Source organism: Oryzias melastigma, linkage group LG19 (assembly GCF_002922805.2).
Source record: "Oryzias melastigma strain HK-1 linkage group LG19, ASM292280v2, whole genome shotgun sequence".
Lineage (NCBI taxonomy): Eukaryota > Metazoa > Chordata > Actinopteri > Beloniformes > Adrianichthyidae > Oryzias > Oryzias melastigma.
In genome coordinates, this window is record NC_050530.1 from 18,447,063 (window position 1) to 18,472,678 (window position 25,616).

General features: G+C 40.2%; 2 protein-coding genes across 3 annotated transcripts in view; one reads left to right on the plus strand and one right to left on the minus strand.

Moving 5' to 3' along the window:
* The first annotated feature begins 44 nt into the window (after window positions 1-44).
* On the plus strand, window positions 45-4,487 carry cdk5r1b (cyclin-dependent kinase 5, regulatory subunit 1b (p35)). 2 transcript variants are annotated; one of them, XM_024285504.2, is made up of 2 exons: window positions 45-426; window positions 1,209-4,487. In XM_024285504.2, the coding sequence occupies exon 2, from the start codon at window positions 1,412-1,414 to the stop codon at window positions 2,318-2,320; it is 909 nt and encodes a 302-aa protein (XP_024141272.1). In that variant the 5' UTR covers window positions 45-426; window positions 1,209-1,411; the 3' UTR covers window positions 2,321-4,487. The 2 variants fall into 2 exon arrangements, with proteins under 2 accessions (XP_024141272.1, XP_024141273.1); XM_024285505.2 differs by having other exon boundaries at window positions 1,212-4,487.
* Window positions 4,488-9,800: 5,313 nt separating this feature from the next.
* myo1d (myosin 1D) overlaps window positions 9,801-25,616 on the minus strand; it is a gene marked incomplete at its 5' end in the record, with an annotated part of 105,070 nt that continues 89,254 nt past the window's right edge. The window contains 1 exon segment of the mRNA XM_024284724.2: window positions 9,801-13,170. Coding sequence (XP_024140492.1) covers window positions 13,014-13,170 — 157 coding nt within the window. The 3' untranslated portion in view covers window positions 9,801-13,013.

A 25,616-nucleotide genomic window follows, 5' to 3' on the forward strand; every position in this document is an offset into this window, starting at 1 on the left:
CCAGGCTCCTGTCTGCAGGCGGGGCTGTTTGTCAGCAGCGGCAGCTCCGCGCACGGAGCGCACAGCGGCGCCCCACCACCGCCTTTGCGTCAGGCGCGCTCACACCGTCAGCAGCACAACACAACATCAGCCCTCGCAGCATCCGCATCTCACAGCCAACAGGAGCAGGAGCACATCTTCATCCGAGCATCCATTCCACAACTGCACACCGTCGTCTGCGCACGGCCGACGCCTGGCAGGCGCGTCTTCATCCTCCCCCTCTTCAAAATCTATTTTTATTATCGTCGCGAGGTGGATTGTAAATATTTTTTGGCTTATCTGCGTTTTGCTCGAGATGGTTTGCGGTTTTGATCGCGCGTTTTGAGGAAGAAAAATCTCGAGACGAGGGGAGTCACCTTTCCATTTCCTCTCTGAGCTGGAGATCTGGTGAGTGTTTTGATGTTGTGAACAACTATTTCAGATTCAAATGCTATTTAATGCTTTGAGTTACCATTAAACTGCATATGCAACAAAAGGTAGCTGTTAGATCTAAAGCAAACAGCCTGTTGTTTTTTTGCGCCATGGTTGAATCAGAGCAGCTGTCCTCGTGACATAATTTCAGCACCATGGAGAGATCCCGATCCAATCATAGCTTTGATTTAAATCGTAAACCTAGTTATATATTTGTAATTTAATGCAACTAATGAATCGAGCTGACGATGGAATGAAGGCTCCCTGGATCATGCGCAAACCGACCCCTCGACGGTTTGCGCAAAACCCCCAAATTTATCTTAATTTCTGGTGCATTTTCTTGCAAATAAATACCATTTGAATTCACGTGGGTGCTTTTGCGCGTGTCTGGAGGCTCGTGAAACGCGACCTTCACCTGTTAATGTGGTGTTTACATCCCTGCCTTCCATTTTAGCAGCACAGCAGAGGCGCGTCGCACAGCCATGCTCCGTCGGCCATTGCGGCGAAATCTCGCACTGTAAAACGATTATGGATGTTCTGTCTATTTCAATCACATGTGCGGCTCAAATCCCCTCCTTTTAATTCCTGGCTGGTCTTTAATCTGTGGGGCGGAAGGAGCTATTTGCATATCATTGTTGATTTTTTTGTGCATTCCAGCAGTTTCTGGGGAAAATTCAGGGAAACCTGAATCAATATTTAAAACTTGCTTGATTTAGATTTTCAGCTCCAATGTGATTATTGATCTTCTCCTTTTTCAGCAGCATCCTTGGAGTGGAGGCCAAACAGCAGCAACAGCATCGATTCATTCCCCCTGAGAACTCTCAACAGTCCGTTCTATGTCCACCCACACCCGTCAGCCCGGGATTCTGAGACTCTGAGACCCTCAGGATCTCCTCCTCGACAGAAACCGTTGTGACCTGGTGCTGCTGAAGCTCCCGGCCGCCTCCCCCCTGCAGTCACCATGGGAACCGTCCTGTCTTTGTCCCCCAGTTACCGGAAGGCGGCCCTGTTTGAAGATGGACCCGCCACCGTGGGCCACTACACGGCCGTCCAGAACAGCAAGAACGCCAAAGACAAGAACCTGAAGCGCCACTCGCTCATCAACGTCCTCCCCTGGAAGCGGATTGTAGCTGTGTCGGCCAAGAAGAAAAGCTCCAAGAAAGTGCAGCCCAATGGCACCTACCAGAACAACGTCACCCACTTGAACAATGAAAACCTGAAGAAGTCGCAGTCTTGTGCCAACCTGTCCACCTTCACCCAGGATCAGAGCACCCCAGCTCTCACCAAGAGCTCCAACAACACAACATCTTCAGTCAAGAAGGCCCCTCTGACCAACTCCAACGCCGCCCCCGGGACCCCAAAGAGAGTGATCGTCCAGGCCTCCACCAGCGAGCTGCTCCGCTGCCTCGGGGAGTTTCTGTGCCGACGCTGCTACAGGTTGAAACACCTGTCCCCCACCGACCCGGTGCTGTGGCTGCGCAGCGTGGACCGCTCCCTGCTGCTGCAGGGCTGGCAGGACCAGGGCTTCATCACCCCCGCCAACGTGGTCTTCGTCTACATGCTCTGCCGCGACGTGGTCTCCTCCGAGGTGGCCACGGAGCACGAGCTGCAGGCCGTGCTGCTCACCTGCCTTTACCTGTCCTACTCCTACATGGGCAACGAGATCTCCTACCCGCTCAAGCCCTTCCTGGTGGAGAGCTCCAAGGAGACCTTCTGGGACCGCTGCCTGTCCATCATCAACCTGATGAGCGCCAAGATGCTCCAGATCAACTCAGACCCTCACTACTTCACTCAGGTGTTTGCCGACCTGAAGAACGAGAGCCAGAAGGAGGAGGAGAGGAGCCGCCTCCTCATCGGCCTGGACCGGTGAGGGGGTGCTGGGGGAGGGGAGGGGTGGGGGGTGAGGGGGTCATTCTCTCCAGTCTGGCATTTTTGACCCCTTCGGAGGATTATTTATGACATTATTTATTATTTATTTATTTATTTATGACCAAATTGCGTAGAGGTAAATCCACTTATAGAAAAAAAGTGTTTAACATTTGTAGCTACTTTGTATCAAACAGGAAAAATCTGCAGCTTTCCGATAAACGGCGAGAAGCTTGTGAGGTAGAATGAGGTGGTTTTACTCCTGTGATTGTCAGGATCACATATCTGTAAGGGGGAAAAAGGGAAAAAAAAGAGTCAATCTTTTGCAAAAATTGAGAAATGTCACTCCAAGACAAAGTGATGAGGAGGATTTTTTTAATTTCAAAATTGGAGCGAATGTGGACATTTCTGAGCCCCACCAGAGACCGAACGACTGTCCGACTATGGGATGTGCACTGCCTGCTGCAGGAAGGGGACGTTCTCATGTCCCGACTGGCTTCGTTCAGTTTTGCAGCGATATCTGACTGACCACCTGCAGGACTTCACAGCATCAGCGCTGGATCAAAACTTCGGACCACGACGGACTGTGAGAACCGCTTTGTGGGACTCAAACACAGCAGACATACAGTGTGTTTCTTCAGACAGGACTACATTATTTCCATCTAGGAGAGGGAAAAAAGTGGATGTTTTACTCCTTACACAACTTGAGGCTTATTTATTGCTTTTTTTGGAACAAGTTTCTGTTTTTTTAACTTAGAAATGTAACGTTTTGCACGTGTGCCATGCAACTTTACAGCCTCCTGGAGGGAAGGAGCTTCTATTAGGTTTCTACTTGATTTGTAATGGAAACGCATCTGCATTAGAGAATGCTGTAAACAAAGTCACATTAGTTTATTTAGCTCTGCTTGCCAAAAAATAGTTTACCAGGGAAGTTCTTTTTTTCTTTTTCTTTTCTTTTTGTATTTTTTGTCGATGCGTTGTGTTGCAAACACTTTTAAAACAATGTTGGATTTTGTGCTCATTATTCAGCAGTGAAAATGTCATCATAGTGCCATATCCGCAATGGAAATCTCTCTAACAGGTGGATTTCCAGCACTTATATACTCCTAATTTGTGTTTTTTTAAGCTCACCAGTGTAACTGAAGATCATCCTGGGAGACTATAAGAGAAGAAAGATAGCAGGTGTGCATATCTATGGTGGGAATGAAGATTGATCTGGTTTGTGCAAATGAATGTTGCAGGGTTTTTGGAAAGCCTGTGAATGAAAACCACCGATGGATCTGACCATCACCAATGGGAAATTCTTGTCCACACTCTGCTAGACGGAGATATATAAAAAAATAGCTTTCAAAACAGTTTTAGTTTAGAATTGCAGTTCTGTTTGTAATTCCTAAACCTGCAGTGAAAAGCACAGTGAGCATCAAATCTGTGTACACTTTCAGGCACGGGAGGTCCTCCACTTGGACAAATCTTGTTTTCAATCAGATTCACCGCTGGGCTGAAAATGACAAACGCCGGAGTGTTGAGGGAACACCCCGACGACCACAGAGAAGGCGTGCAAAAATGCACATTTCTATCTCCACTGCAGATCTTACTATCTCCGTATTTTGATATCTACCAGAAAACATGGCGTTCCCTTGTTGGTTGCTAGGGGACAAATATACACAGACAGAACTGCTAATGTGACAGAAAAATCATTTTTTTCCCTTCATCCTACATCATTTCCGAGGTGCCATTTTTCTTCACTTGCTTCACTGACTAGTTGTTTATAAGCTTATAAAATAATTACAGAAATGTCTCCAGTGATAGTTAAAGATTTCTGTCAAACTCTTTTCTGTATCTTGTTGTAGATAATTAAAAAAAAGACATAAAAGTGATTAAAAAAAGAGGGCGCATCGGTGGGCTGCATGTGTGTGCAGATGACTGGGTGAAAGCGTGTGAATGGACAGCCGTGTTGTATCTGTACAGACGTACAAACGTGTCGTTTTCTTTAGGGTCAGCCACAGCTCTGGTTCTGGAGGTGAGGAGGGGGGCGCTGGATTAACTTCTCTTTTTGATGAAAAAAAGCCCCATGCTGTGATGGAAACGTTTTCTTTTTGAGTTTATTTCTGCTTATTTTAATTTATTTTTGTACTGTGATGGAAAAATAAAATGCACTCATCGTTCTGGGACGTTGCTGGTCTTTTTGCCCTTCCAGATGGAGCTGGAGATAAGCATTCTGGCTACAGTTTCACTGCCAGCACATCATTCTTCACTTTATTGATTCTTACTTGCTTATTTAAGACCACGAGTGAAGCTCCTGAGCTGCAAGCACTTCTCGACCAAATCTGTGGTGAATAGCGTTCGCGGTCCACATCCTATAGGGAGGCATTTATGGTGACATTTTGTTTTATAGCCTCCGCCGGTCTGCTGCCACATCACGCTATGATCTTTAAGCGTCCTGCAGACACATTTATCTGATTTTGTGTCTTAATAATGCAATTTTACCAAGCCACCCAATTTGAAGTGCATTGCAGTTCCTCAAATGTCCACTGGGGGTTGGTTTCAGGAGGGAGCAATTGATCACACTGCAAAAACAGGACAAAAATCCTTTAAATAAGTAAAAAAAATCGGCCAATGGGTTAAGAAGACTGGTATTATCAAGATTTATCATTTTAAGGACGGAATTCTACCGACTAAGATATATTTTGCCTTTGAAAAATGTTCCTAAAAAGACAAAATATAAGTCAAATTTTCTTGAAACGAGGGTCCTTTTACTTTAAGGTTAAGATTTTGTGGTGCAAAAAAATTGTCTGATTCTAGTAATAAATGTAATTACAGCCTGGTTGGTTATACAATCCTCTTTTGATGTTTATTGATTTGTCTTTTATTCTAGAAAATATTTCTTTTTTTCAAATGAGATGTTTCTTTGATTTGAGCTCAAGATTTCTGCATTTTCTTTTTACATCCTTCCCAAGTGCCTGTTTTTGGAACATATTTTAGTTTTTTCCAAGCAGAATCCACCAGAGATGATCAGTCCACAAATTTATGGATTTTCTGAAGGTGAAAAAAGAGAATCTGTGTTATTTTGAGGCGACTCACAGCCAGGATTATGACAGCAAAACAAGATCTACACTGGCCACTTTATTTGGAACACCTTGCTAGTACCGGGTTGGACCCCGTTTGCCTTCAGAACTGCCTTAATCTTTGGTGGCATAGATTCATCAAGGTACTGGAATCATTCCTCAGAGAGTTAGGTCCATGTTGACATGATAGCATCAAACATACATAATGGCAATCTCTTGTTCCACCACATCCCAAAGGTGTGGAGAACATTAGAGTCCAGTGAACTCATTATCAGGTTTAAGAGTCGGAGGGAATTCCAGCTTCATGACATGGAGCCTAATCCTGCTGGAAGTAGCATCAGAAGATGGTATCATGTGGTCATAAAGGGATGGACACGGTCAGCATCAATACTCAGGTAGGCTGTGGTGATGTCGCCATGATCATTTGGTACTATAGCGTCCAAAGTGTGCCAAGAACATATCCAACTCACCATGACACCACCACCACCAAACCTGAACTTGTTATAAGGCAAGATGGATGTGATTGGCTGATTAGAATTTTGTGTTAAGAAGCTGTTGGACATGTGTGTCTAATAAAGTGACCAGTGAGTATAGTTCTTAATAATTTGTAAAAATGTGTTGGACATGTAAGGAAACGGTTCAGTGCAGCAGTTCAAAGCAGAAGAGCTTGTTAAGGGAAGCAATCAATACGTGTCTGAAGGGATTTTAGGTTTCACATCAGGCACAACAAACAGAAAAACCTCAAGACAGAACACCTTTGGAGGTTTTTAAGAACTAGTCAGGTCAGCAGTATCAACACGCCTGGAGGATTACCAACTCAAACAGGCTCCACAATACAGACCTTGTTAACACCTCCAAAAAAAAAGGACTCCTAGTTTAGAGTCTTTGTGATTGTTCAAACAATTATCATTAACCTCCATCATGGGTATCTGGACTCTCCCCAAGACCAGCATCTCACTTGGCTGTGGCAGCCTGCAGCTACTTGGAAATGAGACAAAACAGCAAGAAAACACAGAAATCAGCAATTTTTCTACATTGTTGGCAACAAATGGAGACAGAAATGAGAATTAAACATTCTGTTGAATATTATGTGAGGACCAAGCTCACCCCAGGCGAGTTAAAGCCAACATTTAGCATGTTTTATGATAATGACATACACTGGTATTTGTATTTGACCAATTCAAGTCATTCATATTTTTGTAATTTTGTCTGTCAACTAACAGTGAGCTTTGACAGCTCAGAGATCCAGATGATGAACTTTGACAGCTGGGATAAATGTTGATTACAGCTGGTCCTGATGGCTGGAAGAGGTAGTAGAGCAGGAGTGTCAAACTCAATCGCACAAGGGGTCAAAATCCAAAACACACCTTAGGTCGCGGGCCGAACCGGATAAACATTTAGTGAACACATTAAAACTGAACTTTTAAAACTTTAAAACAGTAACTGTTTAACATAATTATGAACTAGATATATAGCATTACCTGTGATAATGCTAGTGTGAATGCTGTAAGCTGAATTTGTTTGCTGAAGATGCTAATGCTGATAGCTGAAAACACTGACGCTGATAGCCAGCTAAAATATTAGCTAAATGCGAAATTAGCCCAAAAAAACGAAGAAAAGAAAAAAAGAAAAAAAATCTAGGTTAGCCAAAAGCTAGCATGTAGCTGAAGAAAAAGATAAACTTAAAAACAGCCTTAAAAATGAAAAAAGCCTAAATTAGTCACAACAGCTAGCATGTAGCTGAAATATTAGCTAAAATAGCCTTAAAAATTTTAGTAAATGCCAAAACAGTCCAAAAAGTTAGCAGAATACCAATTTTTAAAACTTTTAAATGGTAAATATTTAACATAAATATAAATATTAACAAAGGTAGGAATATTGTTCCAGAATAAATCAACTTAAACATTAAATAACTTTCAATATTTTTCTCTCCATAAAAATACATTTTGTCAAAATTATACAAGTTAGAAAGAAGAAAACATCGGGACACTAATAATAAAATAAACTGATCTGGAGGGTTGGACAGAGGTATCCGGTGGGCCGGATCCGGCCCCCGGGCCTTGACTTGGACACGTGCATTAGAGGGAAATATTAAAGCCTGTTTGTGTAGGTCAGTCGGGGGTCTGCAACCTGCGGCTCCAGAGCCACATATGGCTCTTTGATTAAAATAAAATGTTTCAAAATGTTTTTTTAAGTAACTGTAAAGGAAAATTTAGAAAGTAGTAAAGTTTAAAAAAGTAAATAAACTTAAACTGTATTCAACTCATTCACAAACAGTTGAAGGACAGTATGAATCATTCAACAAGGATCCTAACGACTGCTGATCCTATGGTGTATATGTCTTTTATTTTGAAAGAAGTCCTGCAAAGCTCTGTCAAAAGTTATAAACTATTTAACATAAAAAGCTATTTTCTCTTCATGTTTGTTAATTATTTATGCCAAAAAGTGCAATAGTTAATTTAATTGTATAATGTTAGTGTCAAAAACATAAATATAAATCAGCATCTTATTAGCATCTTCACAGACTTTGGGGCTCCTGCTGGGCTTTGGTTGGCGAGAAATCGACCCGAATGGCTCTTCAAGTGTTGAAGGTTGCAGACCCCTGTTGTAGGTTGATGGCCCCATGACCCAAAAACTAAAAAGTGGAGTTTATTTGAAGATTTTTGAAACCTGCTCAGATGAGGAGTGACATTCTGCAGGTAGAAAATAAATAAGTTAATACTTCTGCCAAATATGGTAGAAGCATTACAGTGGTATGGGCTTTTTATTTATTTATTTATTTTACAAATATTGGTCAGATATGTGATTGGTAAGACCTGGCCATACAGAGAACTGGGGGCGCTTCATAAACAAATTATACAGGAAATTTGGTGATTTTTTTAGATTGCAGACTTCAAACCAGCCTCTCATATCTGGGAGGAGAGGGAGTAGAAAAAAGTTATGCTAGTTTCCTCAAGGTTTGGTTGAGGATGCATCTCCTCTTTCTGCCTCCACGACGACCATCTCCAAATAAGAAACATTCTTCAACTCCATTTTTTTATTTATTTGATAAAGCCAGTGGTTAAATTACTTTCCACCACCTTGTCTACTGCAGTATTTTCCTGTTTTTTCCCAACCAATGAATGCGTGTCACCCATATTCCTCCTGATACAAAATTGATCAAACCACTTCAGTTGCAAAGTTATTTAAACATAAGTGAAATATTTTCTTTTCATAGCTGGAAAAAAATTCAGGCATCAAGAGGTTAAAGATATTCATGTTTTTGTCTCTTTCCTGCCGTCTAACTGCTGTATTTACCCAGAAATTGGTTTGGGTTCTTTAGACATTTGAGGTTTCGAGTTTGTCCATCTCTAGCTACAAACAACTTATTTTTTCTTACAACAGATGTTCCAGTGCTCTTACTTTCTTATTTCTCACAATGACTCACTTCTGAATGATTTTCAAAGGTCGTTCTACAGGACTACATCATGTTCACTTCTGCTGCAGACACTAACACATCTCTTTTGTCTCACAATAGGTGTAAAAAGATTTCTGCTTCATGATTGTTGGTCTAATTAATATTTCTTTTGTCCTATAACAGATGTTCCAGGATTGTCCGTTTACCTGCTTGTCTTTTTGTTGCAGTTGCTAACATGTTGTGTTGCTGCAGATGTTCCGATGTTTTTTTTTCTCCTCTCAAGGTCCAACCAGTCAGTGTAGATGTTCACTCATATATAGTCTGGTTCTCCTGGAGGTTTCTTACATTTACAGGGATGTTTCATTTCCACTTATGCCTTTTTTAGGGGGAATTACGCCAAAACTATTGATCACTTATGTGATGTATTAGCAAACATTTGTGAGAATCTGGATTTAATGCAAAAATCTGGACTGAATTAAACATTAGTAATCAGAATTAATGACATTAATTTATCTTTTTTGCTTTGGGTGTAGTACTTTTAGACCTCCTCAGTTGTGAAATAAACTAAATTGATGCAAAAATATTGTATAGCACTAAATGGAAACTAATATATATTAAAAAAAATGTTGTCGCTGAAACCCGGGATGATGCAGAAGGATCCAGACAGACGAGTTCAGCTCTGATCCCTGCAGGCACATCACTCATTTAGCACTTAGCTCCATTCAAGTCCGTCTTAGTCACTCCATTGAAGAAACAGTCTTCCCACTTTCCTCAGATCACGATGAGGTCTGCTGAAGTGTCTGCTGACAAACGGGCTGGAGGAAGAGGCGTTGCCATGCCAACGACGTAGGGGTCTCTGCCTTCTTAACACCACCTGTGGGTGGATCAGCGCCGAACTGAAGTGTTAAAGCCACCAGCTGACTCCAGGTCACCGTGGAATGAAATCAGTTTGTGTTGCACGAGTACTAAGATGATAAAATGTTTTTTTTTTTATTGGATTTACACAAAAAACACTTTAGAGATTTTGGATATTAAAGTTTATTTATGCTTACCATCATAAAATATTACACAAAATAGAAACTTAATTAAAAAAATGAGGCACATTTGGAATTATTGGTGCATACAGATGTTTTTGATCCATCGAGAGCAGAATAAATTACAGGAAAAGGACATTTGTCTCAGGTTTGATTAAAGAAATGTTGGAACAAAAAGAGAAAACAAAGAAACAAAAAAATTAAAGCAAAATGGCACAAAAATAACCTTGTTTGATTCATAAAGTAATAATAAGAAAAGATTGTTACTTTAATTAATGAATATGGGCATCAATGTTACTCTTAAGGATCCGTTACTTAATAATGAGTTCATCACCTTCCATCAAATTTAAGAAAAACACACAAAGTATTTTTTCCCCATTTATTCCAAAACCAAAAAACAAATTCAATCATTTGTCCTGCTTTTTACATGCCATCATACAAACTCTACTTTTAGTTTCTTAAAGATAAAATTTACTAGCAGAGCTCCATGTCAAAAATCATAAAAAATGTAGGTTTTTAATAATAATAAAAAAAAAAAAAGCAGAACTGTTTTAGGAAATACTGGAGATTTAAGACGATTCAGGGTTTTTAAGGCAGATCTGAAGTTATAAATGGAAGCAAAAACTAACCCCGCCCACAACCGAGACCTGAGGAAGCAGAGTTGTTGCATAACTCCTCAGCCTTTCCCTTACATGATCTACTGCAGTGAAATATAGAGATAAACCCACTAGAATGTGGATGTTTGAGGAACTTAAAGAGCTCTGGTATCACACTGGAGGCTACAGGACAAAGGAAAGAATTTTAGTCAAAAACCTTTACCAAAAAGTACTAGTACAGTAAAAAAAAATGCCATGCAGAGGAAAATGGAAGCTTCACATGTGCTGACAGATGTTCATGGATGATTATGTGCAAAGCTGATCATCTTTATGAGTTTTATTTGGAAAAGAATAATACAGTTGTGCAAGTAATATGTGATTTTCTTTTTATAATTGGCAGATTTGTGTTTTGAAGCTGAAAAAAAACATTTTTGGCAAACAAAATAAATTGTTTTTCTAAAATAAAAATAAAAAATGTATATATCTTTAAAAAAGCAAATTTTCAAATGGTTCATTGTTATAGTTTCTTCCATTTTTTTATCTTTCTACCTGCAGGGCAGGTGAAAGCTTTAGAAAATAAATCCCTTTTCTATCCTGCAGGATGGTACAGCTAGTCCTACTAGGCAAGGAGCCAAGTGATTTTACAGCAGAGAGAAAGTGGGGAAGGAGGGAAGGCTTGGGGGGGCACAGGAGAAGCAGTCGAGGAGAGGAGGCCAAGCGAGGCTTTGTTCACCACCCCCCCTTTCTGCAGCGAGCAGAGAAGTGACAGAGTCCATCCTAATGACGAGCAGAGAGGAGTCAGGGAAACCCTGTGGGAGGGTTAGCAGGATATGCAGGGCTGCACTTTGGTAAACGCGCTCCTGCGCCTCTGAAGGCTTTCTATTAACAGCATCAATGTCACTCGCATAATCCATAACATGAATGCACCGATTTCCCTAAACAGCTCTTTTTCCGCTTCAAAGCCCTCGATCAAACACCGGGACAAGGTCGGCCTCTTCTGCAGAAGAAGGGAAAACACAAACGCTTCGTTTGGCTTCATCTTCGTCCCCCTGGAGTGGGTTGTGTCCACAGTGGGACAGAAATTCAGATTCTCTTACAGGCTGTGTTCTGAGAGGAGAAAGGGCTTTCAGAATGAACCCCACAGTTCTCAACATTTTATAGAGGAAGTCATCCGCTTTTATTTTGAAAAAGAATCAACATGGGAGCTTTGATAGAGGAATAACTGGACCGTAACCTGGAACCGAACATGTTCAGCATCACCAAAGATGCCTCCTCTGTACAAACCCATTGAGCTGCGTTTAGTGGTTAGCTGGAAGAACACTTTTACCTCCTCATAGAAATACCATAAACAGTTACATCTGGCTTAAGGAAGTGGAATACATAACGATAAATGAATGTTTTGTACTCCAAAAATGACTAAATGTGTCCAGAAACACACACCAACTTCCATGCTAGCCTTTAGCTTGTTAGCTGCTGACTATTATATGTGATAGTAAACAGGATTTTATGTAATATGCTTGTTTTCTTTCAAATTTCACACTTTTAGGAAAATTGTTGCCCCCATATAACAATCTTTTCTACTCTGATATTAAACCAACCAGTTACAGATGTGGGAACTCAAATTCATTATTTTTTACTTTCTACATTTTGAGAAAATGTATTTAGATTTGCTGCTAAGAATGCAGATCTCCCTCTCCAATGTCTCCTACTGTGTCAAGATTGTTAATCTAAGAGCTTTTCTGCACATGTGCAGTTCTCACTCCCTCAGTTTGGTTCAGATTTGCGATAAAGGAGAAGAAACCTTCCTCAAAGAATGAAAAGAAATCTGCAGATCACTGAAATGAGACTAAATCCTGGGCTGATGGGATGATACAGTACTGGCCAGCAACACTGCAGCTTCACAAAACACAATAGTTATGAAGAAAGCTTTTAAATCTGTTATTTACTCATATAAATGTAGTGGATATTTATACTCAGAGTGGATTATGAGGGTGAAAGACTATTCTAATATTTTAATGTAGAAGCAGAGCAGGAACAATATAGAAGATGTTACTGTGCTGTACATTTATACAGGATATGTTCAACACATCCTGCTTGAAACCCTGTGATTCAAACTCAATCTGGATTTTTTTTGTTCTGCAAAAACGAGCGTCTTTGCCTCATGAGGCAAACCAAAGTGATTTTTCAGCACAATACAAAAAGCTGTTCATGTTTCCAATTGGTTTATAATATATGCAACATCAGTGATGCTGGGAATTTCTGCAGGAAAATCCACTGTCACCTTGATCAACAAGAATCATTCCAAAAAAAAATGTAAAAAATATTGCACAAATCAACAAATTAACAAAATTTTGGATTTTAACACAAAAAAGTGCACAACTTTGGTGAATAATCATGCTGTGCTTTAAATTGTAGTAGCACTTAAAAAAAAACCTTTGGCAGGGTTTTGGAAACTGAGGATTCAGCTGCCTCAGTCTAACAAAGCTATTTTGTTACAGAAGCAGCAGCTCTGCAAAACAAATGAACGGAAAAAAAAAGAAACTTCATATCATCATCATTACTTTCTGATGTTGGTTACTGATTCTGTTTTTGGCTTGGGTCCCTTTCAGTTTCCAGGAACAGCCAGGATATAACCTGATCGGCTCTTGGTGAAGTCCGGCTGGGATTGGTTGGTTTTGGGTTCTACGATGACGGTGCACTTCCTCCCGTTCATGCTGCACTGGATGGGGCTCGCTATGTTCACCTGCAGCTTCCTCCTCTCACTGTGGAGAGCAAACGTAAAGGAGACAAAAGCAAAAAAAATCAGGAAAAGATGGCATAAAAATATTCAAAAAACAGGTAATTTTACAGTCGATTAACCAATTAATTCACTTTCATCACAATAACAGCAGGGGATCAATACGGATCCGAGGTAAATCTTAACTCTAGAAAAAAGAAGAAATAAGATGCAATATGCCACGGACAAACACAAGAAACATGCAAAATGAGATATTGATGATATTGTGTCAAAAAAGATTCTTGAAATAAGCCACAATTAAAAATTCAAATGAGTTTGAGATCCTTGAAGTGTTCCCTTGTTATATCGTGATTCACCTTTTGAGACACTAAAACTACGTAGAGAAAATAGACTAATCCAATTTGTGTGTGCGTAATTCTTCAGTTGTAACTCATACAATACAGTTTGAAGCTGGGGAAAGTACGGCACACTGGGGTTCTGTCCTCTAGTCTCCTCTGTTATTATTTAGCTATCTCTGCTTCTGTTTGGTGCAGTGCACTTCATGTGTTGTTCCTCTTTCAGATTTCAGATTCCAGGTTTTTTTTTCGAGTTTTTCCTAATGGAGAAGGAGGTTGTAAGGGCAGGGATAACCAGTTTAGTTTAGTAATTAGCTAAAGTTTATATTTTATGACCGACCTTCTGCTTCTGTACAATTACTGGTATGAAGCCCAGTGAGACAATTATTTGTGATATTGGGCTCTATAAATAAAACTGAATTGAACTGAAATTAATTTTGTGCGTAACTTTTTGTACTTGTAATAAAAAAAAAATACAAAATAAATGTACACATGTGCAACTTAAAATTACAACAGCTTAAAAATAACTATACACACAAATCTTTAAAAAGTACACATGGATCATCTGATACAAACACACACAAAACCACATTCACGCACAAATCTGACTCTTCACGTCTCCAAGATTGGTGTGTAAGTGATGCGTTTAAATGCTGCTAGAATGCTGGATCCTAAGAGTTTTTAATTTATCGGGGCATATCTGTTCAAGAAAGACAGGCTTAGATGGAGGAAACTGATTCGCTGTGGCGACCCCTGAAGGGAAAAGCCGAAAGGAAAAGAAGAAGAAGAAGATCTGTTCAAGAAAGTGAGAAAATGTCAAGTTTCACCAAATATTATTCAGAATTTTATTTCATAGCGGCTGATAAGAAAACTTTGATGACCCGGCATTCCTGCAGCATTTAAACGCATCACAACAACATACAAATCTTTGAGACGGGAAAAGAGTCTGACATCAAACTTATGCGTGAATGAGGTTTGATTTTAAAGATTTGTGTTTGTATTGAGTTTCAAGCTGTTGTAATTTAAAGTTTTCTGAGTGTACATGTTATTTTTGTACATAATTGCAAGTACATAAAGCTATACACAAAATGCATTGTGAGTCTCAAGAATTACACACACACACACCAATCGGATGAGTCTTCTTTCTTTCCATTTAAAAAAGTTCTATAAAGTTAGCAAAACATTCACAGGTTCAGAATTCTCTTTCAAAAACATTTAAAACTGACAGCATGTGTCTCTTGTGTTTTTTCTTAGCTCAAACAGCAGCCTACAAAGACATTTCAAGAGAAAAAAAGATCAGGTTTTTGTTTCTGTTTAATGAGAACAGCAGCGAGACAGATGCCAAGGGAGCGTCTATAAAGTGCAAGCTCCAGGAAAAAGTTAATAATAAAAAGAATCCATAATTAAAAAAAAAAAAAAAAAAGTAAACTTATGTGAGATTACCAGGAATGTTCAGTATCATAATTGTGCTACAAAAATAGATTTGGAGGCAAGTCATTGTTTGATGATTTTTCATGTAAATATGAATTACATCTGATGAAAAATGTTCAATAGTTATAAAGATAATAAAACTACAGACATCAAACTTTCTCACATGACTAACAATCACCTATTTTTTTATTAGCTATTTTTCCTTGATTGTTTACGTGTTAAATGACAAAAGAAAGTTACTAAAAAAAATAAGAAAAATCCTGTATCTGTTTATGAAATGTGTTCACTTTTGAAATGTTTTACAAAATTATTGGATCAGGATTCGGTATCGGCAGATGCTCAAAATCGAACATAGTCAGATCTGACCGGGACATCTTTAGATCAGCCCACATAGACGTATGAATTCACTGCAGATGTTTGGTAAATGTGCAAAAATAATCCATATCTGCAACACATTTACATCCACTTTAGAATTCAGCATCAAGGCAGAAACATGTTTATATTTCATAGCTTCTGAGCTGTGAGGACTGGAGATGTAAGGAAAGAGAAAGACTGAATACAGCAAACAGAAACGCTGTAAAGAACGAGATTCCCTCACAGAGATCACATTTCTTTTTCTTTCAGAGCGGCATAAAACAGACGACTGATCAATAAAAATATCATCTGATCAATGTCAAATGAAAATCGGTTTGGCATAAAAAACAAACACAAGAAGATAAGATGGTTTGGCCCCATGAAGATCAGAGTACACAAGAAAAAGACAAATTCAAGTTCACAATATTCTCAAAGTAAATCGTAAATCAAAGTCTTTGTTCTGAATTTGGTAAAACAAAACAAAACAAACAAAAAAAATAGGCTGCATCCTGGGAATTATAACATGTAAAATAAATGGGACGTGGAATGTATCATTAAAATTAAAGCTAAACATGAACGTGTTGCTGATTCAACCTTTAAGGCGGACGAACAGCAGAGACGAAAGAGAAACACGACGGAGATGTTAATAAAGCCGAACCCCATAAATAAATGATTCTGAGGAGAAGTTATGAAACAAATGATAATCAGAGCAGGAGGTGGGTAAATGAGCTTTTATTCTGCCGAATTTAATCACCAGAATAAAAGCTCGGCACATCAATTAGAACCTTTTCTGTGAAGGACTTGTGTCATTCCTGCTCTGAATTCAGAAAAATGAATGAATGAGGGCAGATGGATAGTATCTAAAAACTTCCCACTTGACCAGCAAGAATAAAAAGGAGAAGTAATATATATATACACTAGTTGCACTAGCATTTGTTTGTAGCATGATGCGACCTCCGCCCCCAAAATGTAAATATTACAGATGTATCTGTAGCTCAAAAGCAGCACATCCTCTCCTTTCGTCTTGACGTCCTCACTGCTGTCTGTGCGGTTAAAGGCTGAGTAATAAAGTACTGGAATGAGGAGGAGGATTATATTCCCCACATTTCCTATAATAACTGAGGTAAGGAAGCACTTCAACCTCCTCATCCTTTCTCCTCCACATCCTCATCAACCTCTTTTCATCTTTTTTTGCGCGCCTGTAAAAAGCTCAATCAGGCTTTTCCTTTGGGGGAATAAACAGTTGGCATGGCAGCACATAGAGAAAGTTTTAGGGTAAAAGGGGACACAAAAAAGAAGCTTCTCGCTGGAGGTCTTGATAGCGTTTTTAAATGCGGCACATGACTGTATGAGCCACCAAAATGTGGGAGGGAAACAAAGGTAAGAGTGTGCCTGCACACGGGCTGACACAATGAAGACAAATACCCCCAGATATCAGGCAGGAGAGCTGTGGAAGGAATGATCCATGTGGTGCTGCTGGATTGGTGAGGAGCAGCAGTCAGGCTTTTAGTGGCTGTCTGATCCCATTAGACTCAGTCTCAGCGCCTTTTCTCATTTGCTGCTTTATAACGTCGAAGTCTGGAATCAAAGAGTTGGAGTAAAATGGTAAAAATCACGAGGCTGTTCAAAGAAACAGAAAATTGAGCCACTATTAATGTGGGTGGGACTGAGAAAAAGACGATGAGGGAGAAGCTATGAGGGAAAACTACAATGTGTCAACAGGATGTCTTCTTGTAGAACGGAAACAACTCGTTCCTCATCCAAGGAACTTCATCCATCTCAGATAACTTCACCTGGATGACTGATCATCGACTTATTGTTGCTCCTTCTAGAAAGTCAAGTGCCTGATACCCTTCCTCAGTCCTAAACAACCGTGAATGGCCCACGCTGCACTCCTCTGCGAGCTGTAGCCGCCCTGTTTCTCAGGATGCAAGAGCTCAAGGGTAAAACTGATGCCGGTTTCCATGGCAACCCCCGTGAATCTAACTCCCCCATCTGTCATGGCTGCCAGCCAGCCAATGGTACGGGCCTGTGTGAGCGTGCTGGGATGTAAGTGTCTTCCACTGGCCATCGCTCAGCCCGCCGCTTGTCCATCTCGGTGCACTCCTGCGATGCCAGAGGGGGATGCTGCGCTCGACGTGAAGGTCAGACGGGGCCGGCCTCACAAACGCATCTTCACACACTAATACAGACACAATGCCTCTGCTGGGAACACCAAACTGGCCTTCATAGACATTTAACTTTTCTATATCAAGATACCATTTTTTCTTCCTTTACTGAAAACTGTTTTACTTTAAAATTACTGTTTTTAGATAGTTATTTTGATTAAGGCAAATACTAAAACAAGGACATATACTTCTGGATGCATTATAGTTAGATTAATGAAATCAAATTTGCATGAAAGCAGAAGGATGAACACATGGAAAGTCTGCCTTACACATCTAGTCTTTTTCAAAGTTGCTAAATAAAGCATTAAAAAGTGCAAGTTCAGGAAAAAAGCTTAATTGAATGAGCACATGCTAAAGATTATAATTAAACTGTAATCGGGATAATGATGTTGACCAAACTGGGCCTCTGTCGCTTAATGACCTGCTTTTGATTATCAACAAATCTGCTTGTTAGCAACGTGAGGCTAATCCGTTCTGTTCCTCAAATTCATCCCCGCTCATGATTAAAATGTGCTGGCTGCACCCGTGACATCAGTCCACACACAGAAGAACAGAATGTTTCTCAGATAGAAACAAAGATGCAGTAACACTCAAAAATAAAACCCTTTTCTCAATTAAACTGACTAAAACTGATAAAACTGTTCTTGTGGCATTTTTCTGATGATGGAGGACATGTTTAGGGGAAAAAAGCTTGAAGTTGCATTTCTGAGTAGTTATTTATTCAAATAATTTTGAATCAGAAACACACGTAAAAAAATGTTATTTGAAAAAGAGCTGATTTGTTGCATAAATAAGCTGGGCGGGGTACAGGCTCCCTGCTCCGCTCCATTCTGATATACCTGGTTAACCTCCAGTTCACAACAGCCAAGTAGTCAGCAAACTATGTTCACCTGTGTGTGTGTCTCAGTGTCTGTTTTTTGTGTGTTTATTTTCATGTCTATAGTCTGTTTACATCCAAAAATATGATCACATTTGTCAATAGTGGTATTTTATTGTGAAAAATTGGTTATATTTGAAAAATTTACATTTCATAGCCGGCTGCAGAGGACCGCGGTGCTTCGTGTGAACTACACCACAGGTTAACAAGGGCGCCGAATGTTCTGCAGTGCTTCTGCGTCCGGTGTGAACAAGGCGTTACAGACACATAGATCCATGTTTGTCTTTGTTTTCCTCGTCTGAGCTGGATGAAAACTGTATGGCTGGATAACTCCAATATAAAATCGCCACTTTTGTTACACCGCTAATGTTAGCTGTAAGCTAGTGGGAGAGAATGAAACAAAACAGCTCTCAGTTTGCTCTGCGCTCAGTTCCACCTACAACTGAAGATGAATTTCTAATGAACTGCTGCTGCTCTGCAGAAACTATTGGCTAAAAACAGCATAATCTTAGTAAAAATTCTAAATTCCAAAATAGATCAAAGGATGAGTGGAGTTGGTCTTCAGCTTTTTTATTGGTAAATTAAAAACATTTCGGATATTTTTGGTTTTCAAACTTTCTCTAAAGATGTAATTTTACACCAGTTTTGTTTGTTTGAATATTTTAGGATACCCTGCAGATTCTTCAAATATCTTAACAGAGTTGTCATTCCTGCTGAATAAATAAATGGAGTTTCTTTTCTTAAGGAGTCTTGAAATGACATCTATCATTAAAACAGAATGACTAATAAAGGTACTAAACTGTTTGAAGAGATCCCTCAGTTGGAAGATGCTCCGTTTGGCTCCACTAAACACAGATCATTGACTAATTGGAGCTTCAATGTGTCAAAATGTTACTTTTGATTCTGTTGTTTTGGACTCCTGGGAATTCCTTTCCTAACTTTTTATCTCAGTTCTGAACCTGCCTTTTTTCTAAACTTTGAATCCAGGATCAATGGAGTCCTAATGTCACCGGCTGGCCTTTCCCATCAGGAGCTGGCCTGAGCCGGTTGGAGCCCTGAGGGCAGACTTAGACCATTACTGGGTAGCCTCTCTAACTGGAAAATCAATTCTATCCTTTACTCCAACCCCTCCACTCCCTCGGTGCATCTTTGCCCTTCATGCCATGTCAGCTCAGACTCATCTGCTCCCTCTCTTTGTTTGGATGGAGGGAATCCAGGCATGGAGGAACAGAGGGAGCTATATTTCTGAGGAGTTTTTAGTTCGAAAAAATGTTGCGGATGCAGAAAAGTATGAAGCGAGGATGGAGAGAGAGAGGCTATTTTCAGGTTGAAGAGCCGGGATTACCTCCAGCCTGTTGGAGCATCCAACCCGTCTTCTGAGTCATCACTCTGACAGGGCACCTGGCTGTCTAAAAAATAAATGAGCGCCGTGGGGAGGAGAAGAGCACTTTGCACTAACTCCGACCACAACTTTGATGAAAGTAAAGCCCCACTTTTTTACTTAGGTAACCAGAAGAAACAATATTGTGGATTACTGATGTTTTTTTTGCATTCTAGCACAAAAAATGGTTCAAATTGAAGTATTTTTTTCTGCAGCGTGTGCACAAACACTTGGAGAGGACTCTGTCGATCTGTCAGAGCTGACATCCTCCTTCACAGACGATGCCACTTTTTTTTTGGATAGAAAAACTCTCGGCACATCAATATTGAACTTTGTGGAACAGCACGGATCAAAACTCACACATGAGCTGCATGTGAAGCTGACAGTGTGTCTGTGTGTTTCAAGTTCAGCCATCAGGAGGCGGGGCCTGGGGAGCAGGAAGACCCAGGCTTCCTTCTCGCCTGACGGACAGGCGGGCTTTGATCCAGTCTCGTTACTCCCACAGCAGATCAGGAAAAAAAACACTTCAAACACACACGTTTGGTGGGATTGGTGGGAGTTTTGATTGATTACAAGCTAAGTTTCATGCTTTTAGGAGCTAAAACTGCATCCCCCTTATCAGAAAACATTTGCAAATGTTGCTTCAATCATCAGATGTTTTTTTTAACTGTTTAGTATTTAATGCGTCTGAGGGGATTTAGAAATGATTGGATGTAAGTCTTAAGCTTAAAAACATCCCAGATATAGACAGAATGTGACATATAGCAAAAAGTAAGAAAAGGAGAATAATAGTTAATATTTAAAATAATCAAGTTTTTCTCATCAGTCTCTGCTTTCACACTTAATTACAGCTTCCCATCCGCACTGACGCAGCATCTCTCTCACTGTCACACTTACTGGGTGTCACATGGCTGCATCACACGCCTCACGTGCTCGCTGTGCCTCATTCATGCAGCAGCAGAAATGCAGAGATGCATGCAGCGGCACAAATACATCTGCATCAAGCTAATTCGCATTCTCGACACAAACGGTGAGGCACAAAGTCAACGTTACATCAACCTTAATAAAATGGGGGACGTGAAACTGAAGCGACATTGATCTATCTTCACTAGAGCTGCTCTAGTTTGGGATGGGTTCAAAGTTAAAGCTGACTGAGGATTTTCCATTTGCATAGCCGTGCCTGATATATGCAGTTTTGCTGAATTTAATGAAGTCACAGATTGGGTAAATAAAAGAGAAAAGATGAAGTGTTTTTCATGAAAAAGCCCAAAAAGTTCACAAAAATGGAAACTTGCCCGCTGATAATTCACTTAAGCTAGCATCTAGCATCTGCTCTACTGAAGATTTAACTTCTGAAATTCAAATTTCTGATTTTAAAAGCTCTGAGGTGAATTTGGACTACAAAGAAATACAAAGAAAAAAAAAGTTTGCAGCAAAAGAAGAGAAGAGAAAAAGTGACATTTTTTGAGAAAGGGTGGAAAACCTGGGCATCTTTTCTTTTGTTTTCATCCTCTCTGTTCTCCTTTTATGTGTTATAACTTTCAACAGGATAAAAAAGTGCATCAAAAAATCCAGTGATGATTAAGTAGGTCATTTATAGAGACAAAAAAAAAGATGCTGAGGAATTGATAAAACAGCAAAGATCAAACTGTAGAATATAACAGAGAACAGAAGTTTCTTCTGAGGCTGACATCAAAAACATCTATACATCAAGAGAGGATGATTAAGGGAAAAACAAGACAAAAAGTGCTGAAAAAGGAAGCACATAATTCCAATAGTTTATATTGTTCAAACACAATAGAGAAATAAGAACAGATTGTTTCCATAGCTCATGTCAGATTCTTCCAGAAGGTGCCCGTTGACCACAGAGGAAATGTCAACACTCCTTGTGGATGTGCTCAGCTCGTGTTCCTGCAGTTATGCAGAGTAAGCAGAATGTGGGCTGTTGCAGACAGAGGACAGAGATGCTGACTATCAAAGTCTGCCAAAGGCCCTCCGAGCATCCTAAAGAAGCTTCCTCTATGTGAAGCAAATGAGTAGAAATGAAGGTTCTACTTTGAGTTTGTCAGTTCTTTCACTTTGGTTGAAATCTTGAAGATAAAAAAAAGGTAATGGCCTAAAGAGAGTCATGTAGCACAAAGATGGCCAAGTTAATAAAAAGGTTTAGTTGAGTATTTGTTGCTATTATTGTCATAATTTGAGATTGAGGTCAGTTAGTGTCTGACATGACATGTTTGACTGATCTGGATCAGGGTGGTGTGATGGAAAAAGTTACTTCATTGTTTGAAACATTGACTGTAAAAGAGAACTGGATTGAGTTGATAAAATCCCGTATACTTCTATGGAAAAATAAACAGCTATTACTCTGTCATTCTACTTGTCCGAATAACCATTGTTGCTCCGATACCTTTTTTAAACACATTCTTGATCCAAATTTATTTTTCTATTTTTGTAGCGCAAGTTATTCATGCCACAAAACTGACCAATCAGATGCATCAATAAAAGTAGGTGGTCTCACCTCAAATGTTTGAAACATTTGACTGATTTTCAACAAGCTCACTCCTGATTGGTGAGTGTGGTCCCAATGAAATATAAACTCAGACCAATCAGTGCTCACTAATGTCATCTATTAAAACATGGTGGCCCTATTGAAAAAAAAGTGTGACTGAACTGACTTTATTTTGTGGGAGCTGGAATTAGGTAATTTTCTACTCACTCGGTCCAGTCCTCATATACAGTCAATGGTTCGGACTAAGTGAGTGGACCATTTTCAAAATGGGGAGAATACCTGAGAAAGGTCTGAGACAGGCATCCATGGGAAGTTCATACCAGAGTCCAGAGCTGTGACCGACCACATTCAAAAGTTTGATTTTTTTCTAGTTCCAACCTTGGATCTTTTTGGGTTAAATGGTACCCTACCGATGCGATAGCACAAAAGCTGCCTCTGTGATACACAGAGCACATCACAATCAATGCAGCAGAGGAGCTGAACCAGAGGGGCATCCAAATGACATCTGGCCTGTTACTCCCACAGGACAGCAGGTAAATGACAGACATCAATAACAACTGTTGGCCACCCCCGTTCAACAGAAGGTGCCAGTGCTCCTGTTGGCGCTCTGCTTTTCAGAAAGTTCACAGGCTCTGGAACACAAACAAAAGTAGGAAACAAAGGCCTCTTTTGAGGGGGGGGGGGGTGTCTTCTGCTGCTCCTTGATTAACCCTTTAACACCTGAAGCAACGCCGGTGATGCTTAAACACAAAATCTTTGAGATACTGTAACTTTTCAACCATTGACACGATCAACCTAATTCCAGTAGATTCTGAAGGAGAAAAGCCGCTTTTCTCCTTCAGAATCTACTGGAATTAGGTTGATCGTGTTAACAATTAAAGAAATACAGTAAATCAAAGAACATAAACGCTAGAGCTCCGGTGTTATGGTGCATTCAAACCAGCTCTGCTGGAGCCTGGGAAGTGGAGCTCGCTATCTCGCTAAGCTATCCACTAGCATAGCCATCGATCTAGTTCAATGAGCTCTGTGACGGGCTGACGATCTATCCAGGGTGTATCCCGCCTAACCCTAACAGTAACTGGGACAATTTCCGGGAACCCAGCAGCCCCCGTAGGTTAAGATAATGGAAGGACAAAAATCCTCGCATCGAGCGGCCATCTTGAATGTTTATTTCTACCCTTTGATCTAGTCACTGAAAGCGTCATATGCCCAAAGCTGAGTCCCTGTTTGGTTGACACGCCTGACGCCCAAATTGCGTCTTTACATTGAAATTTGACTCCTCTGCCACGTTCAGTGTGAATGCACCATTTAAGGGTTAAAGTCGCACTTTGCAGGGCCTTCACGGCCATGTGGCAGAACCTAAACTGAACCCTTCTCGCCACTATTTTCCAGCTAAATGGAATTACCCATAATGCATTAGAGCGTCAACACACAGCTGCAATTAGCTGCTCATTACTGCAGGGCGGCGGATCACTTGTCGCCTCAAGTTTTTTTTATTAATCAACGTCTCCCTCACAGGTTTGTTTCTCATCAGACGTAGAACATCGAATGTTCAGCATGACTTACACAGAAGCTGAACCCAGACTTTAGAGGTGGGGGTGTAAGAAATGTGGATTGGGGGAGTAAAGAGGACAGTAATGGGTGGTGGGGGGAGATGGACGTGTGGAGATTGAGAGCAGGTGGGCAATGAAGACGGAGGGAAGTGGAAAATGCATGGGGTCTGACTCTGGATGGGAGGAGGGACGGGGAAATGGATGGAGGAGGAGGAGGAGAGCCGTGTGGTTAATAATAATTGGCGTGACAGTGGGAGATGGTGTGGTGCTGTTGCTGGGTGGAACATGTGTGATCTGGGGTGGGGGAGGATTACAGGGTAAATGTCCAGGTCACTGAAGACATGGAGAGGGGGGGTGTTCTGGTTGTGCAGGACTAGACTGGAGCTTTTCTGCACATGGAGAGTGAGCAACAGTCGTTTTATCCACACTCCTACGGGAGCCTCGGATAGAGAGTGGCCATGTCTGGGATTGAACACGTGCACACCGACAGATGGACGTGCACACGCTCCACGGTGGTGAGTCTGGTTCAGACTGGCGCTGACTGGAAGTCTGTCTGATTTCTCAGATTATTAAAGCTAAAATAACAACAAAAGCAATACTGCTTCTTTTTCTGAATTAGCTGAACAAATGATGGCACAAAGAAAAGCTGACATCAAGCAACTGTGAGGGGGGAAAATTAGCTAAAAATGTGAGATTTCCATTTAATACACACTCATGATCTGTTTGTAATTAGGGTCTGACTCACAGCGACGCAAAGTCATTAAGCAATCAGCAGCTCAGACTGTCCTAAGATGCATTATGCAGCTCAGCTGGAGTCTAAGTCTGAACGCTCCCATAAGAGAGAGCTCACAGCAAACACAAACAGTTGATTTATTCAGGCAAATCTTCAGGGTTTCCATGCTAAAGATGGAACAGATAACAGACTGTCTACTGTAATGCTCCTCATAAATCCTACCAAGGGTAAGTGCTAATTACATCTATATCAATGTCAAAGTTCAGACAGCTTAAGAGCATTTAAGGATCAGTAAGATGATGAAAAGATCATAATGCATCCACAAATACTGTCAGTTTTAACGTCAAATAAAGTTGGCTCTGCAGAGGACTAAACACTGAAATAAAAGTCTTATTTCATTTCTCAAGCTCGAGTTTTTTTTAGACACAGCTCAATGCCACACATTTAGTATTAGATTCCATCACAGAAAAAGCTTTTCATTACAAGTCAAAGACGTGGAGCTGGATGCAGCTTCAGTTTATTCTGAAGGACATCTAAAGCAAAGGAGCTCAGAGCAGCGAACGGTTCAACTCCAGGTAAAAAGCCTCCGAAGAGAGAAAAATAGAAGGATCAGCTTCAGCTGAGTTTGATAAAATGATGCTGCTAAATAAATGAAGACAGGCTGTCAATCAACACCAACAAATTCAAAACATACTGTCAAAGTATTACATTAGATTAAAGCAATTCTATATCATAATCACTGGTTACTGAGAGAAAACAACAGGAAGCCCCAGAAAAACAACATAAAAATCATCCAAAAGAAGATGAAAATCACAATAGAAATATTACTTTTTGAACAAGACATGAAGATTAATATTTTTGTGGATTGTTAGATTTAATTTTTGTAACTTAATCTGGACATGGACTGAAAAAGTATTAATACCTTTAAATAGATGAACCGGATCTGGTAAAAAGAAAAAAGTAAGTCAAGTAAAATATAATAGGGGTTAGATTATAAAGGTTTGCTTCTTCACATTCCTCTTCAAACAAATAATCAAACTCTGAACAATCATTTTGTTTTATGGATTCAATGTGTTGTGTGTGTACTTTTTTTGTCCTTTTCCTTTATTTTCATTGCTGAAAATTTACTT